The 18,692-nt window shown below is 50.7% G+C and overlaps 1 protein-coding gene across 4 annotated transcripts in view; it reads right to left on the reverse strand.

Moving 5' to 3' along the window:
• CENPC (centromere protein C) overlaps positions 1–18,692 on the reverse strand; it is a 130,327-nt gene that overhangs the window by 63,794 nt on the left and 47,841 nt on the right. The window contains exon 19 of one of the 4 annotated variants that reach the window (XM_075929263.1): positions 18,425–18,690. The exons of the other annotated variants lie outside the window; for them this stretch is intronic. Coding sequence (XP_075785378.1) covers positions 18,648–18,690 — 43 coding nt within the window. The 3' untranslated portion in view covers positions 18,425–18,647. Of the gene's footprint in view, positions 1–18,424; positions 18,691–18,692 lie in introns of those variants that run through there. 4 annotated transcript variants of the gene reach the window in all.

Here is an 18,692-nt window from a genome sequence, read left to right on the forward strand (position 1 = left end):
CCGGGCCTACACACGGGTGAGGGGTTATAGAACCCGATCTCACCTACCCCAAACAGATCCTCCTGGTCCCAAAGAACCAGCCACAGCTCCCGGTCAGTTTACACTTTGGATCTTGCCCACAAGATCACGCTGGGCCAGTCCTTCAGCATCTAAAATCTCAAGGGTTATTAATGAAAGAAAGAAAAGGCGGAGAGTAAGGTTGTGAAGGAGAATACATTGCATGCACCAGTCTCCCAGTTCTGGATGCAGGCTCTTAGCAGAGATGTTACAAACTGCCAGCTTAAAAGTCTCGGGTGTACATCCCATGTCAGGACGGGTCAGCAATCCTTCCCAGCTCGCTGTCCCTCGCAAGGCTGCCTCTGGGATCAGTAGCAAGATTGAAGACAAGATGGAGACGCCTCACGGCATTTTATATCCATTCCTGGCGACTCCCAAGCTGGAGCGGGACACACGGCCAAGTGACCTGTCTGTGTTTCACATGCCAGCAGCCGTTATGCACTGGCCAGTCTGCATCCCTCAGGTGTGTATTGAGCACTCAGAGCCGTTGTCCGTCAGCAGTGCTAATTCACACAGCCAGTCACTGACCAACCCTTCCTCACAACAGGCAGCCCAGGCCCATGGCTCTCTTCCAGACTGAGAACGTTCACCGTACAAGCACAGGGCCCGTAGCCATAACTCCGCATACACACGTCGCACGAGCAGCATCCACAGAATCAGTGGAGCACACGCTTTCGTGACACACCTCCCATGGCCCCCTTTGTACCAAATTTGGGGCAACCCCCGTGGGCGCAGCAGGGATCTGTCTGCTCACTTGAACATCCAATAACGTGGCACCCGCCTTGTACCGATGGGGCCCAGAGAGACGAGCGACTGGCCCAGGCTCGCACAGAAAGCTGGTGGCAGAGCAGAGGAGTGGACGCTGGTCTCTGAAGTGATGGGCGGGGTACGTGCCCCCACGCACCATGGGCGTGACAGGCAAGGGGCCAGCAGCTGGTGGGTGGCCCAAGGGACTAACTTGGGGGCGTGGCGCCCGCAGCCAGGCTCAGGTGCCCCACACTCATGGGCAGGGAAAGCCGAGCAACCCGGCCTGAGCTCTGGCTCCCGGCTGCATCGCTCAGGGGAGGGGGCGGGACCTTCCCCCACACTCCCTGGCTCTGGGAAGCAGAGGGGTGCGGCCGGGAGCCGGGGAGCACAGCCGGCTGGGGCAGGTCGCTCTGCTTCCCCTGCCAACACAGATGAGGGCAGAAGGGAGCGACTCCAGCTGCCGGCACCAGACCCCCGCTGGTCCCCCAGGTCGCGTCGCTTGCACGAGGGGGCTGGAAGGAAGAGGCAGGGAGGGGAGTTGTCAATGAGGGGGGTGGTCATGTGGCTAGTGCCTCCCCCCCATTTCCCTCAGCATTTGCCCCTGCCGGTCTCCCACGTGCCACAAGACCATCCTAACCCTTAGCTCCCCTTCCTTCCTGGATAGCCTCGGAGAGTGGGAACCGTAATGCCTGCCCTCTGGGGTGCATAGCCAGCAAGCGCTCACTCTCCTTGAACCCCCATCGAGAGGTACACACACGTCACCCAGCAGCAGCGAGGCAGGGCCAGCCCCCCCCAAGGGAAGGTTGCCCAGCACCGTGCTGACGGCAGCATTGCAGCGTCTCTTTCACAAGCCCTCAATTCCCAGGCCGTTTCGGCAAGCAACTGAAATCAGACGGGCAAAGGGCAGGGAAGGGAGGGCCTGCAGATTGTCCTCCCGCCCAGAAATCAACCCATTTGCCCACAAGGCTGGGCCGTCGGGCCTCGTGACTGTGAACAGAGAACGGGCCGCCGGAAACGTTCCCTGCAAACGGCGGCGTGGCTGGCACGACGCTTCCACCAGGCTGCTGAACGTGTCGAGATCGTGCTGAGGGCGTCGTCTTCCCTGCCTGTTCCCACGCATGGGACCTGGGGTGGAAAGCGAGCACTGCCCCCAGAGCGCCTGGGGGAGAGGCTGTAGGGCATCGGGACGTTTTGCCCTCGTGAAAGCTGAATGGGAGAACTCGGAGCTGAACCCCACTTCTCTCAGGGGACAGGCACTGCCAAGGGGAAAAGGCAACGCTTCGGCTGCCGAGGTGGAGAGGGAGCCTGAAGGCAACAGGTCTAGGAGGAACAAGGACTTTTCTGCAGAAAAGCCTCATTACTTCCCTTGGACGCTACTGTCCTCTAGTGGCGATTCAGCAAAGTGACTTACGATATGCAGGAGACCCTCCTGATTGGTGCACTCGCTCTTCGCCGTTCTGCATATTCATGGATCTCCTGTCCAGGCCTGGGGATGACCGGGGGGGGGGGTTCCTGGCCCTCGCGGTGAGTTCCCCACGGCTCCTGGTCCACCGTGGTGAGTTTGGGAGCCGCAGGGAGCTCACCGCGAGGGACAGGAGCTGTGGCTCCCAATATCTGCGAATTTCGCCATTCGTGGCGGATGCAGGGTTTCCGGTCTACGTGCACGAGTGAGCGCACACAAGGACTACGGGTCCAAACATGCTGCATTAGGTACGTGGGCAGCGTATCCGTTAGCGTCAACGGCCACGCCACACTTGGAGGTAGGCTGGGCACTTGGCACGCAAAGCTAAAAGGAGATTTTTGCACTTCATGGCATCAGAAGAAACAGCACCAGCCCTTCATCTGTACCCCTGACATTCAGACTCATCCAGAGGGCTGGGAACAGTACGAGCCAACACGTTCTTCCAAAACCCAAGACTGCAACCTGGCCTGGGGAGGTGTTTGCAGCCGACACTCCACGCTGCCCTTCAGTAAAATATTCTTCTCTGCCCACGGGGGCCTTGGTTCCCATAGACGTTTTCTCGTGCGCGGCTCTCTGCAGAGGTGACGGTGGAGGGCCGTTAACAAGGCAAGGGGACTGGCTCGGTTTGATTATATTTGTACTGCTGACAGCACCGGCACAGCCGTCGTGTGCTCTCCATGCTAATGCCTTCTCTGCCTGGGAGGCTGGCTGCTCTCACGGTGAGGTAGCCTGTGGCAATGGCAAGCGTTTTGCCCGGTGGCAGGGTCGACACAGCGAGTCAGTGTGCGGCAACTTAGTGCACCTAACTGTGGTATGACCTGCCCTGTGAGGACACCAAAATAAAGACATTAGGGACTCTCTGGTATCGATGCTCACCTCGTCTCTAGAGTTAGCAAACAAACCCGATAGAGCGATATATTTTAAAACCCTACATTTAGGGACTGAGGCTCACTTCCAATAAAATACATAAATTAAATTAATGGAGATTGCCTATCTCCTAAAACTGGAAGGGACCTTGAAAGGTCATTGAGTCCAGTCCCCTGCCTTCACGGCAGGACCAAGTACCATCCCTGACAAATTTTTGCCCCAAATTCCCTAAATGGCCTCACAACCCTAGGTTAAGCAGGCCAATGCTCAAACCACTGAGCTATCCCTCCCCCCGGTTTTACATAGGCACAGCAGCACTGACTTCAATGCAATTACTCCCGTTTGTACTTGCGGAGGTGAGAAGCGCATCAGGCCCATTTAACTAACTCTCGGAAATAAGGGAGAACAAATCTTAACCGAGACGAAGGAAGTGACCCCCCAACAGAGAACAACGATGTAAATCTGAGCAAGTCAGCCCACGGGCTACCAGGGGGTTGAGAGATGTCAGGGAATCAAAGGAGCAGACCAGGCATGGGTTTTTAGAAAGAAAAACTCTCTCGGAAATGGAGCTGGTTCAAGTCAAGGCCCTACCCGTCAGCACTCAGTCTCGGACACGCTGTCAGAGACTATCACAGGAATGACATGGGGCCTAATAAAGAATCAATGGCGGTTCCTGGGTAGTGCAGGTTTCTGAAAATTGCCTGCATTTCAGCCTGCCAGCTGTCCTAACATCAGGTTTGGTTGGATTGCTCCCCCATAAATCCTGGCGTACCGGTGTTAGAGTGTGTTGTTTCTAGCCACGCTGAGGTTTTTGCCTTGCGTATCCCTCCGGTAGGCAGCAGAGTAGCCATCAAACTGTCATTGCGTCTACGCAGAATTTTTTTAAAAAATCGCCCATTCTTCTCGATTCCTCACGTTAGCAAGCCTGTGGTCCTGGTGCCCTTCGTATTCTAGCTAGGCCGCTCCCACGCAGACGGGTACAAAACCCAGGTCGGAACAGGTAGCAAAGCAACCTACGGTCCCCGAGGACCATTTCGTTAACCCTGCTCCCTCCCCACGAAGCCCGAGTCTTGTTTTTGCAAGCGCCGAGTCCCAAAGGAAAGCAACCAGACCGCAGCACGTCCGTGTCTGTCGAGCCAATGCACACGCTAGAGCACCCTAGTAACAAAGCTCTTCCTTCTCTCTCAGACAACACAAAGCAGACCCAAAGTGTTGCCTCGCGTGCTAAAAGGCGGGGGGGGGTGTTCATCCGTCACACTGCAGCCTGCCGCAGGGAAGTGCAGCTCCCCCAACGAACACGTTCAGAGGGCTCCTCTAGGGACGGCCAATGGCCATTAAAGCCTTGTATCATAATTAAGTCTCCAGTGTGCGCCAGCTGAACAGGGTAAAGCATTGGTCACAGTCGTATTCAAACTCACACCCTTTCACTCTACTCTGGCAGCGTGCGACTATGTAAATGAGAGCGAATCAGGCCTCTCCTCTTGCTTTCTCGGTAATACGACTCAATACAACAGGCAACGTTTCCAAAGAAGGGACGAATTTCCCTCATTCTTCCAGAAAGAATTTAAGCTACTTTGTCAGGAGGACCCTAATCTCACTGCTCACAAATGTCTCCGCTCTCTGCTCTTTGTTTTGCTTTGTAAACACTGCTACATTTGAAGCCAACTCAGGCTTCGGCCCGCCTTGAGCCCTGGACACTTCTCAATCCCAACCCTGCCTAGCGGTTTCGATGCGTGACCAGAAAAATATGAAGCGACAGGATAGGAATCATTTGAGCCACATGCGGGAGGAAGAAACAGGATCCCTGACTCCTAAAGGTAGCAGCGATGACCCAAGTAACAGAGAATCTGGTTTCTCTTTTAAGAGTTGCTGTCCAACAAAGGTATTTTCAAAAGTATCTAAGGGATTTAGAAGCACAATTTCTATTAACTTCTGATGCTGAAGGGAATTAAGGCCCACAAATACAACTGAAAGAGCCTTACACCTTTGGGGAAATCTCCCTCTGAGATATACGAAAAGGCAGAAACCCCTCGTCTATTGCACTTCGAGAAAAGTTTAAATATTGGTGTTTGCTCTTACTTAGTGCTAGCACAGTCATGAGGGTAAACAGAAAGCCGGCATTCGTCATGCCTGGCTCCCTTGGATCTGCCATCGGAGAAGAACGGTCCGTACAGACTGAACCTCTCTAGTCCATGACACGCTGGTCTGACAACATCCGTGATCCAGCATCGGCAGAGACCTTGTGGGTGCTCTGGGGTGGGAGCACCCAGGAGGAAAAAAAATGATGCAGCAGGACCACAGATGTCGCCAGACCAGAGAACCAAGCTGAAATCTGAGAGGCGAGCCCCAGAGCCAAGGGCTGATGACTGGGGTCAGAACTCAGTGGCCGGGTGAGGGCTATGGGATCAGAGCTTGGTAGCCAGGAGCAGACCTCGGAGGTTGGAAGTTGGTAGCAGAGGGGCCAGCACTGACCTCCCCTGGTCTAGCAAACTTCCTGGTTCAGTACTAGTCAGGTCCTGAGGGTGCCAGACCAGGGAGATCCAACCAGTGCAACCCACCATGCTGTCAGCAATGAAGTGCATATTCCTCACCAGTTCTGCAATCTCTGGCAAATCTGAGGAACAATCTCAGATTGAGGCGGCTTTGGAGAAAACAGATAAACAGTCACAAATCCCTGGGACCAGACGACATTCACCCAAGGGTTCTGAAAGAACTCAAATGGGAAATTGCAGATCTATTAATTGTGTTTTGTAACCTATCCTTTAAATCAGATTCTGTAGCTAAGTACTGGAGGATAGCTAATGTGATGCCCATTTTTTAAAAAGGCTTTAGCGGTGATCCTGGCAACGATAGGCCAGAAAGTCTAACTCCAGTACCCGGCAAATTGGTTGAAACTGTAGTAAAGAACAGAACTGTCAAACACAGACTAACATAATTTGTGGGGGAAGAGTCAACATCGTTTCTGTAAAGGGAGATCATGCCTCATCAATCTACTAGAGTGCTTTGAGGGGTTAACAAGCATGTGGACAAGGGGGATCCAGTGGATATAGTATACTTCGATTTCCAGAAAGCCTTTGACAAGGGTCCCTCACCAAATGCTCTTAAGCAAAGGAGGTTTTCATGGGATAAGACAGAAGGTCCTCTCATGGATTGGTAACTGGTTAAAAGACAGGAAACAAAGAATAGAAATAAATGGTCAATTTTCAGAATTGCCATATGAAGAGATATTAATAAGACTAAGACTTTTCAGCTTGGAAAAGAGACAATTAAGAGAGGATATGATAGAGGTCTAATAAAATCATGACCAGTGTCAAAAACACAGTAAAGAAGAGTTTAAAACAAAAAGTAGTTTTTCTTCATACAACACACAGTCAACCTGTGGAACTCCTTGCCAGAGGATGTTATGAAGGGCAGGACTTTAACAGGGTTCAAAGAAGAGCTGGATAGATTCATGGAGGTTAGGTCCATCAATGGCTATTAGCCAAGATAGGCAGGAATGGTGTCCCTAAGCCTCCGTTTTTCAGAGGCTGGGAACGGGCAACAGGGGAGGGATCACTTGATGGTTCCCTGTTCTGTTCATTCCCTCTGGGGCACCTGGTGGCACTGGCCACTGTTGGAAGACTGGGCTAGATGGACCTTTGATCTGAGCCAGTAAGGCCGCTCTTATGATCTCTACTAAACTAGCTCTATACCGCTGCTCAATTGGTAGTTCCTTTTCAGCCGAAAAGAAGAAAAACATAATTGCTTTCTGCCCTGCAACATGACTCACAATGTCCCATTGCAAGGCACAGCAAAGCCCGTTCAAAAACCTGCAGTGCTGGGGGCAAATCCACCCAACCACCTCTAGCTCCTAGCACCCATGGACCTGTGATGGGCATGCCACAAAAGTGGATGGAGACCAGAATCCACCCAGGGGGAAAAAATTAATTAAATATGACATTTCAAAAAAATATATAATATAGAGCATTAAAGTATTTCATGATTAATTGCTTCAGACTAAAACAAAGGGAAGAGGACACTCACACAAACTGGAATGAAGAGGAACATATATATCAGCGAGGATAGTTAAACACTGGAGCAGATTACCAAGGGATGGGATAGGTTCTTCATCATTTGGAGTCTTTCAATCAAAAATACACTCTAGTTCAACCACAAAGCTACGAGTTCAACGCAGGGATCCTTGAGTGAAAATCCACAACCTACATTATGCAGGAAGTGAAATTAGATCAAGTGTTTTCCACCCCGAGGTTCTGACTAAACAAGTTTCAAAGGAGGCAACTCCCTCTGTCTGTCCCCTACTGTTAAGTGGTAGGAGGTCCCATATTTCCAGAGGGGGACAGCCAAAGGCAGAAAACCCCTCTACTACATCATTAAAAGCTTTAAGAAAGAAACAGTTACTAGGCTTTCCATAACTACTGTTATTCGTTGCGCTGGTCGTGTCCATTCCCGAGAAGATGTGTGCGCACGCCAATACACAGCTGTTAGAGCATTCATTAGGGGGTGTGCTGCCTTGAACACCACACGGACAAAGGATAAAGCTACTCACAAGCCTTCCATGATCCATCCTTCCTTCAGGACTCGATGGGTATGTCTAGACTACAGGGTTTTGTCGACAGAAGTTTTGTTGACAGATACTGTCGACAAAGCTTCAATCGACAAAGAGCGTCTAGACTACATCCAGTTCTGTCGACAAAGCAAGCCGCTTTGTCGACATAACAGTGTGGACCAAAGGGCAGTGTAGATGCAGTAACACCTTCTGTCGACAGAACTCTGTTAACAAAAGGCATTATTCCTCGTAGAATAAGGTTTACATACGTCGACAAAACTGAGTTCTGTCGACGTTATGTCGACATAATTCAAAGGCAGTGTGGACACAGGTATAGTTTTGTCGACAAAACTCCACTTTTGTCGACAAAACCCTGTAGTCAAGACACACCCCAATAGACGGGGAAAGGAAGGTGAGTTGTAGAACAGCCATACACAACCCATCTCGAAGAACAACAGTTACGGGAAGGTGAGTAATAGTTTCTTCCTCCAGTGATTGCACAAGTCCGTTCCACTGTAAGCGACTGACCACAGAGTCCCAGCTGGAGGGATCTGGGAATATATTTGAGCAGGGACTAGAAGGCCATTAGTACAAACTGAGCACAGTTAGAAGCATAGTGGAAAATAAACTTATGACATGATGACCAGGCAGCCACTCTGAAAACGTTTTAATACGGGGTCATGAGCCAGACAGGATGAAGAGGCTGCTTGGGACCTAGTTGAATCATCCAATGCTCTATTCAGAGACATCACATTAGCCAGCTGGTGACCAAGCTGAATACAACTGGATAATCCTTTGAGCGGATACAGGACAGCTCTTTGTTCGGTCTGCAAATGCAATGAACAGTGGAGTCAAAGCCCTGAAAGGATTAATCCGGTCTAAATAATAACTAAAATTCTTCAAACTTCTTGCCTATGCAGTCTCTCCTCGCCTTTATGACCATGAGGGTTTCGGAAGAAGGTTGTTTGGTCAACATGAAAACTGGAAACTACTTTGGTAAGAAACTTTGGGTGACAGTGACAGTGAACTTGATCCATGTATGGAGCATTTGATGTTAATGACTTCAATTCCCCCCTTTCCTGATCAACATAATGGCCACCAAAAATGTCACCTCCATGGAAAGATGCATCAGAGAGCAGACAACGAGAGGCTCAAATGTGGTAGGGGGGACCCATCAGCTTCATGACGACTGGATTTAGGCTCCAGGGGGGAATAGGATTCTGCACCTGTAGAAATAGTCTGTCCAGGCCTTTAAAAAAATCTTCCAGATGTCAGGTGTCTGCTCCCGATTCAAGAGGGTAGCTAGCTGGATCATTGATGCATACCTTTACCTCTTACTGTGGCTCTACAGCCAACCCAACGGGAACTGCTAAGGGAAAATTTTCCAGCAACTATGTACACAGTGTGAACGTGTAATAGTTCACTTTCCTATGCAAATGTCATTTTCCCTAGATTGGTGGACAGATCCAAGAGACTCGGGCATCCCCTTGCAGTAGTGGTCAGGTATCACTTGAGGCTTCAGATGATACTCATCACTGCTTGAATTTGGGACTCTGGCAAGAATTCCCAGGCCAGCATTGAGTCCAGTATAGCTCTGATGAACTCAACTTTCTGCGTTGGCGATAAAGACTTGTTCACATTAAGGAGGTGGCCTAGTCTCTCAAAAGTGGATCTGACAGACCGGATCTGTAATTCCACCTGCTCCCTGAGCAACTAGTGGTCTAAGAAGGGGTATACCATCTCTCGGAGAAGAAGGTTGCTTCTGAAGGCAGCTGGTAGACCAAATGGGAGGATCATCATAGTGTTTGTGGTTCACCATGAACTGCAGAAAAAAATTCTGTGCATGAGGCAAATGTCTATATGAAAGTCTGCATCTTTCATGTTGAGGGCACCATACCAGTCTCCCACGGACGGAGAAGGGATAATTGTGCTCAGGGAGACCATGAGGAATGTCAACTTTATTATGAACTTGTTGAGTCCTCTCAGGTCTAGAATGGGTCTGACACACTCACACAGCTTTGGGGATTAGGAAACGAGAAAAGAATCCCCTGTCCTGTAGCTCTCGAGAAACCTCCTCCACTGCTCCTTCTGAATAAGGAGTTGCTGATGAAAAGGGTCCCTGAAACAAAACAAGGAAGGGGGGAGAAGCAGAATTGGAGAGAGCATCCCACTCCTACCACGCAAAGAACCCAATGGTCTGACATTACTTGGGACTATGAAGTAGGATAAATGATCCCAGAAAGAGGGTTGAGGATCCAGTATACTGTCTGGTATGCCAGACCCAGGCATTGCCCTCCAATTCTTTAGGCTGTGTAGTCTGGAGTTGAAGGGTCTGTTAAGACCATAGGAGGCAGACTCAAACCTTGAAGACGTGAGGTATTCTTCATGGCTATGCTGGAGAATAAGGTATGCCACTGCTGAGCCTGCAGCGTACAGGGAGGCCTACAAAGAGGCCATGCTACTGCCTTGTCCTCCTCCACCACTGTCCCAAACTCTGCCCTGGACTCCGATGGGAATAGCTCCTTACATTTGAGCATGGAGTTCCATGAAATGATATCAGAATTGCCTGCGGGTTAGCAAGCCCGAGATCTTTCTTCCAAAACGGTTGCTTTTTTTAAAGTGTGGACTTACGTGTGGGTCCTTTTTGCCACTTGCCTTTCATATTCATTAACCACAGAGCACCGAGGAGCAGGACTGTGGGTGGGTGAACAGATACTCATAACCCGTGGCAGGAACAAGAACTGACATTCTACCCCTTTGGCCATCAGGGGCACGGAGACCAGGGTCTGTCACACTGTCTTGTTCTGAATAGTCTTAATGACTGGCAGTGCCACTTGGAAAGGACCTTCTTGGGCCAGAATGTTTACCACTGGGTCCCTAGTTCCATCTCCTCCTCAGCTCGCAAGCCCAGATTGCTGCTACCCTGCACAGCAGGTCCTGATGGGTGCAGGTAGATATGGTGCAGGGGTTCTGGTGGTGGGTGGTTAGGGGTTGGGTTCCTGGAAAGCTGGGGGGTTGATTGGGGGTGGGAATCATGCCACTTCTGGCTGTTTCCCCCAGCGTTCTTTACCCACCCCTCCATACAATTTCCTTACCCGACCTGGCCTCATCTGGGGAGGAGGACAAGGACCCAACCAGGGGAACCGAGTCATCCTGGGCCTATTGGTCCCATTGGGACGTCCTGTTCCACTGTAGGAGTGGGGCTCTGTGTAGGTGAAAATCCTGCAGGTGGAAACCCTTCTGCACGTTTGGGCTGGGTACATCGGAACCCTGGCTCAGAAGCCCCAGATTGGAAGCCCTTAGGCAAAGTATCCTGGGACTAGTGATATGACCCAGGGGTCCAAAGGGCCATTGCATTGGTCCTTGCCAATGGGGCAGCCCTGGCATTGAGGTGCGCCAAGCAGTGCTGACTCCAGAGAGAGTTGCTAGAGTCCACGTTGGAGTCTGAGGACAAGGAGTGGGATCTGGAGGTCCCCAGCAGTGTTAGTGTGGGATAGCCAAGGGAACAGGCCCAAGCAGACGGGGATCAGCACGGTGCTGAGACCTTGAGCAGTACAGAGATCGGCGGCGTAATGGTGATCGGCAGAGGAAACGTGCCACAAATTCGACCCGTGCCACAAATACAACCAGCACCGCGAGCGGGAGTGGCACCTGGATTCCAAGCAGCTCCAGGAGTCAGGACAACATCTCCTTTCTGGCCCCAGTAATCAACGTCCCAGAGACACTGGCAGACGCAGCAGGATCGGTTTGCCGCAGGACGAGACCACCCCCGGTGGTGCCGGGGGCTTGTTGCAGAGTCAGGGACAATAGTGCTGTCGCGTCCCACGAAGTTGCAAAGGTGTCCGGGGCAGATGGCAGATCCACCTCTTCCACCACCTGGATTGGAGAGTCCAAAGGCACCAGACTCACTGGTCCCTTTGCAGGGCTGACGTCTCGCGTGCTGGCTCCCAGGCTCTTGGGGCCGCGGGTTTCTCTCTGGGATGCACCGTGTTATCCGAGACTGCAGAGGTTGGTCTCGCAAGTGATGCAGCTCGACCCTACTTGGCATGTCTCTGATCTATGTGGGATCAGTGCTGGGCAGTTCCTAGACTTAGGAACTGGAGCTCAGCACTGCCGCGAGTGTCTGTGTTCAGGGACCGGTTCCTCCTAACGTGCTCCATATGGGGGAGTTCAGTGCCGGGACCTATCGCACTGAGGCAGGCTGCAGTTTAAGTGCAACCTCCGTAAGGCGCTGCTTCAGCCTTAGGGCTCGTTCCCTTTTTGTCCTGGAATCAAAACCTTTACAAATCCTGGACTTTGCAGCGTGATGAGCCTCCCCTAGGCACTTTAAACAAACACCCTGGGTGTCTCCGATTGGCAGGGGCTTATTGCAGGATTGGCATGGCTTGAACCCCAGAAGTAGTCTAAAAAACACAATCTGGCATACTGGTCTATCAAAACGCATGCTGCCAGCGGCTCCAGCCACCAAAAGTTTCTTACCGGGGTGAGGAGATAAGCTTTTCAGTCTAGAATGCTGCTTGGCAGAGTCTGAAACCTCACCTGCAGCTGTCATGGAACTCAGGGGCACTCCAGGAAATCCTGTTTTCTGCAGCGGAGACAGGACCGACTCCTGTTTCGATCAGCAGACCAAATACATTCAGTTTGAACCAGATTATGCCTCACACGGACGACACCTACGACCTGGATCGAACTTTATTGGCCGGTCATCCCATTAAGGAAAGATGTGGACCTCGGACCACCAAAGGAATGCTGCTGGTTCTGCCATGCACCTTGTGAATTCATGAAGAGCATAAACCAGCCAGTAACTAAGCGCTCAAAGCACCAATCCAGGATGATTATTAAACGTACTGCATTACAGCACTCGAGTTGTAAGAATATACGTCCTTGTAAAGGTTAATTTTTAATAGTATCTAAAAGGGAGGGAGGGGAAAATGAAAGCAACTGCCGAAAGAGGAAGAGTCCTATTGAGGTTATAAAGCTATAATATTCTGCAAAAGGAGCTGATCCACAACTAAAATGGATGTCTGAAAATATGAGAGACATATGGGAGATCAATATGCACAACTGAATTACAAGATCGATTTACTGCACTGCCGTCCTACTGTGAGCGTATGACTGGATCTAATCAGCATAGGAAACGCATGTTCAGATCTTTCAGATCATAGCAGAAAGCAGAGACCTGCATATGAAATCCTGTAGACCAGTGTTTCTCAACCAGCGGTACGAGTACCCTTAGGGGTGCTCGAGAGAAGTCTGGAGGTACGTCAACACAGCTGAAATTTGGAGAAAGCTGAATTTGTGTTTTAAGATTTACAGCGCTTTATTATTTTTGTCCTTTTTACACCCCACGATTTCATCGCCTGCCTGGCTACGATTAAGCTATTTAAACAAATGTGTTGCAATGGTAGAAAAAAATTGTGTGTCTGAAAACTGTAGGTACTGGGGGTACTTAATTTTTTTTGAAAAAGGGGTACTTTAAAAAAATGGTTGAGAAGCACTGTGCTAGTCCATCCCCCTACTGTGTAGGACTGCTCCCCAGAGTATATTTCCCCCGTGCTTTGACCAAGCCTTGCTAATTAGACACTAGACAATGGAGATTTTCAAACATGCCCACATGACATGGCACTTAAAGATGCAACCTGGGCATCTTAGGGAGACAAGATGGGTGAGGTAATATTTTTAATTGGTTTCCCAGACACGACAAAGATCTCTGTGTAAGCGTGAACGCTCGTCTCTCTCACCAACAGAAGCTGAACCAATAAAAGATATTACCTCACCCACCTTACCTCTAATGTCCTGGGACTAACAGGACTGCAGCAACATTGCACACAATGGGACTCTGGCTCATTTTTGGACTGGGATTGAAACCCTTGGAAAATGTTTCCCCAGGGGAGGAACGGTGGCCCTTACGAAAAGATTGATTTATTGGGATCTGACTGAGTCAGCTGTGAAAACACTAGCATCTATATTTTTCCCTCATTTTCACTTTGATCACAAATCAGGATTCTTGATTCTGTACTTTGCATAGGCCACCCAAAGTGCATTCATCAGAACCCAGCACTTGTGAACGGTGCTTAAAATCACTTCAGCCCCTGGGAGCTGTATAGTTCTCGCACAGGGAAGTCACCCCAGCTCTTTCCAGTTTTTTGTAACGTGCTAGGGATGTAAAATACTGGTTAAGCAGCTAACTGATTCAATCTTAGTTTAACCAGTTAACTGAATAGCCACTTTCTCCCACGCTACTTGTCCAACGCAGCAGGAGCTAGCAACCCCACATAACGGGGGGAAGGGGAGGGGGCTCAGCAGCAGGCTTCTGCTCCCGGCCCCCAGCATGCAGGGCTCCCAGCTGCTGCAGAGCAAGGGGGACCTAAGGCTCAATGCACAGGTCTGGAGGGGGGCGGCTCCTGCTCCTGACCTCCGTAGGGCTGGAGTAGCCTTCCACCCATAGCAGGCCGCAGGTGATGGGCTGCCCCCAGGTACCGTGGTGTTATCCAGTACGCAGTAAGCATCGTCCAGTAAGGGTGTGTGTCTACCAGGTAACCGGTTACTTGCTAACATCCCTATAAAGTGCATGGTTATTTTAAGCAAGAAGCCGATTCTCCACCTCTGTGAGGGAGCAGTCCCACAAGGCTAAGCTTTAAGAAATAAAGCCCGCCCTCACGTAGGCAGGATCCTTCACCACTGAAGCCAATGGGAAGTTTGGCAATTACTTCAATGGGAGTGAGATCCGGGTCTCTCAGCACTGGACCCACGTTGGCCAGACTTACACACTGAAACAAGATTCTTGCCAGCAGGGTACCACCGCGGATTTTGCTGGGCAGTAGGAATGAGCGCGATCTGGACACTACGCTCTTTAGAAAACTTTGCTAACGGCCAGTTTCCCGCCCTCTTCTCTGCATCAGTTTTATGCAGTGTTCAGGGAAACTTTCCAATCTTCCCTTCCCGCCCCCCCATTCCGAAAGCTCTAACATTTCTCTCTGCCCCTATGGTACAGCTGCACTGCAATCGTGGGGTACGACAGCCGCTCACAGGGACGTACCGACGCTAACTTTGATTCAACTAGAACGAGTCCCATCGCACTGAAGCTATGACAGCGGGTAACACCGACTGTTACAAGCCCACCCACAACCCGCTGTAATTACTTGGGTGGCTATTAGGCACTGAAGCCCCTGCTGCCCTGGTACCCGACACAAGCTAATGCAGATAAATCCATACAAGCTGCAATCCCGTTCCTGACTGCAGTGTTTGTCAGTGCTTTCAGGACAAACTTTCAGCTCTAATCACCAGACCATATTGCCTCAACCAAGACGTCCATCTCCTAATACACTAAGGGTGTGTCTAGACTCCAGGGTTTTGTTGACAAATGAGGACTTTTGTCGACAAAACGATACCTGCGTCCACACTGCCGTCGAGTTATGTCAACATAACGTCAACAGAACTCAACAGTTTTGTCAACGGCTGTAAATCTCATTTCTCGAGGAATAACGCCTTTGTCGACAGAGTTCTGTCAACAGAAGGGCAGTGTGGACGCAGGGGGAAAGTTATGTCGACAGAAAAAGCCTCCAGGAAGGACCCCTGGTGGACACGCCTGCCACAGCTTGCAACTCTACTGTTCCTGCCTGCAGCCACCTTTAAAAGGCACAGGCACCCAGAATCAGCAGTCTGGCTGCAAGCTAGCTCCAGCCAGGACCCTGACCGCGCAGCTCTTCCTGGTCAGGCTGCTGAGAGCCATGTCCCAGGGACAAGCCCCCCAAGACCCGTCTGGCCCTTCCAGGGACACATCCCCCCAGGAAGCCCGGGGCACTAAACGGCGGGCACCCTCCTGGTCTGGCCCCGAGATCAAAGCCCTTTTGGAGCTGTGGGCTGAGGCGGCGGCACTTCAGCCCCTACAGGCCAGGCACAGGAACGTGGGCATTTACGCCAGAATGGCAGATGGCCTGGCCAGGAAAGGCCACCACCCCCGCACAGCACTGCAGGTCAGAGCCACGGTGAAGGAGCTGGGGCAGGGGTACATCAGGGCCTGTGAGTGCAGCTCCCGCTCCGGGGAAAGGCCACACGCCTGCACCTACTCCGAGGATCTGGACAGGCTCCTGGGGGCAGGGGAACCCCTGCCTCCCGAGAGGCTTGTGGAGTCTGCCGTGGAGACCCCTGTGCAGCAGCAACTCCTGCCAGACGACCCGGAGCTCCAAGAGGAGGAGGAAGAGGAGGAGGGGGACAGCACCCGGAGCACCCAGGAGCCAGATCTCTAGAAAAAGGAGGCCTCCCAGGTGGCTTCAGACCCCGGGGCTGGAACAGCACGTCAGTGCTGAGAGGGGCTTGCTTGGCCATGCAGTGTGTTTGGGGGGGCAGAATGGGTTTCAGCCTACACCATGCCTTACTGAGACCCACATGAGCATCCTCTGACCCTAGGACAGGCACTGCCTGCTGACAAGGAGGGCGACCTTTCCCTCTTATCCTCCCGCCCTGTCCCTATTCCCTGTGCCCAGTCCTGACCGTCCCCCTTATGCACCTGCCCCCGCCCCCATGGACTGTCCCCCGAGAATGACTTACTTCCATCAGGACGGCCCCAACAGTAGACTTCCCCACGCCAAACGGACGTCCCACGGAGCGGCAGCTGTCGGGCAAGGCCAGCTTCCAGAGAGCAATAGCGACGCGCTTCTACAGCGGGGTGGCGGCCCTCAAACGGGTGTCCTGGCGTTGCAGGGCAGGGGCGAGCCAGGCACAGAGCTCCTGGAAGGTGGACTTCCACATGCGGAAGTTTCAGAGCCGCTGGTCCCACCAGTCCAAACTCGCCTCTCCATGAATAAGTTCGGGGGCAAGGGCAGCAGGGCTGCAGCCTGAGCAGGGGGCTCAAAGCTGATTCCAGCTCTGCCCCAAATGTCATGATGCTCTCCAGAGCATGCAGCAGAACTTCCAGTAGCACAGCACAGGGCCAACGCCTGCCTAGGGGCAGTTCTGGCTCCATGGCCAAAAAGCACAAAGGCAAAAAGCAAACCTGCAAAGAACCTGCTGCGGTGTCCACAGCAGCAGGGCAAGCAAAGCAAACAAACACTGCAGGAGCTTTGCTTTCCCTTTCAGAGATGGGCAAGGCAGAAGCAGGAGCAGAGCAACAGCTGTCCGGAGGGGTCCCTTTAAGCCCGCGGCTCTGCAGAGCATACAGTAGCTCCAGGGACGTCTGGCTGCCCGTGACCTTCCAGAAGTGCCTTCTGTCGAAAGAGCGTCCGCGAGTCTGGACGCTCTTTGTCGATAAAGCGATGTAGTCTGGACACTCTTTGTCGACAGAAGTTTTGTCGACAGATTGTCGAAAAAACTTCTGTCGACAGAAGCCTGTAGTCTAGACATACCCTAAGAGTGTGTCTAGACTACAGGGTTTTGTCGACAAAAGTGGACTTTTGTCAACAAAACTATACCTACACTACCACCAAGTTCTGTCGACAGTAAGTTGACAGAACGCAGCAGTTTTGTCGACAGCGGTAAACCTCATTCTACGAGGAATAACGCCTTTTGTCAACAGTTACGTTGAAAAAAAGTGCTACTGCATCCACACTGCTTTTTCAAAAGAGAGCGTCTAGACCAGCGGTTACCAAACTTTTCAGCATCACACCCCCTTTTTGATTTTTGAGAAACCCTCACGCCCCTCCCCCCCAATAGCAGCAAAACTTGTTGAGCCAAAAAAAGGGGGAGAACTGACCAGGGCTGAAAAACAAAAATAGCAGTGAAACTTAGGGGGGGGAGATTGACCAGGGGGGCCGGCTGGGTTGCCTCACCCCCCCCCCAGTTTGGGAACCCATGGTCTAGACTCTGTCGAAAAAGTGGCTTGCTTCGTCGACAGAACTGGCTGTAGTCTGGACGCTCTTTTTCGAGAAAAGCCTGTTGTCTAGACGTACCCTAAGAACTGCAAAGTCGTTTTGTTTAAAAAAATCACAGCAGTATTCACAGCTTTACCTGAAACCAATTCTGAATTTAAATGGCCCTGGGAGACCTACTTTTATGACCTATAGTACAGATTTCTGAGAAGCTGAGCTTCTTGCTGTGGTATTAATAATAGATCTATTCAGACTGATATTCCTGGGAGATAAAAGGGAAAATATTAAAAACTGATGCTTCTGGCAAATGAAAAACTAATGGACCATATTTTCCTAAGGGGATGGGAGGTGCTTTCATTTTATTTCACTCTGCTAACTGTCTGAGATCTGCCATAGTGGGTAATGCTCAGAAATCACTGTCTTTAGGTAACAGAGAACATCTGGAAAAGAAAGGGTGAAGGAGATGCAAGTGACCTGTCAGATATTTCAAGATGGGAACAGTCAATTCACAGGATTATGCAGCAGGCTCTACCTAAATTTGTAACCTAGCTCAGCAATGGAAGAAGCTTAGCTTTTGGTGTGGGACTTTGGGATGCTTGTAAGACACATTAGACCACCCTGTTTTCAATAGCAGTTTGGCTCAAAGCTTATATCACAAAATTTACTGGCAGGATGTACAAAAGCAATCAGTGCCAGCCTCATTCTGCTCTCATTGAAATCAACTTCCTTTGGCTTCAAAGGGAGCAGTTACATCAGCGTTGAGACCTTTCGATGAAATCCTTAAACAGTTTCACCAGAGTAGCTAATACATTAATGAATGTTACAACTGAGATATTGCCCGTTGGCCTACAAACAACTGGACTTTCAGAAGAAACCCCACAAAAGTGCCAGAAAATGCATTCTTATGTGTGCTATAAAAGTGAAGAATTTAAGACTGTCTTACACTATTTACTCTTTTATTGATACAAAACCAGAAATGACTTGACACACCATAAACAGTTACAGAAATGTACAGAAATTTACATCTGACAAAGAGATGTTTCAATGCCCATGAAATAATATATTCCCAGACCTGAAGGGAATTCCAGTTGAAAAGTAAGGATGGAATTATTGGCAACCCCCCAATATACAGCGTAAGATGATCTCCAATTTGCGAGAGAGGTTATGAAGAAGAGGACTCATTTACTGAATCTTCTATAATCGGCCT

Source organism: Pelodiscus sinensis, chromosome 5, assembly GCF_049634645.1.
Source record: "Pelodiscus sinensis isolate JC-2024 chromosome 5, ASM4963464v1, whole genome shotgun sequence".
Taxonomy (NCBI): domain Eukaryota; kingdom Metazoa; phylum Chordata; order Testudines; family Trionychidae; genus Pelodiscus; species Pelodiscus sinensis.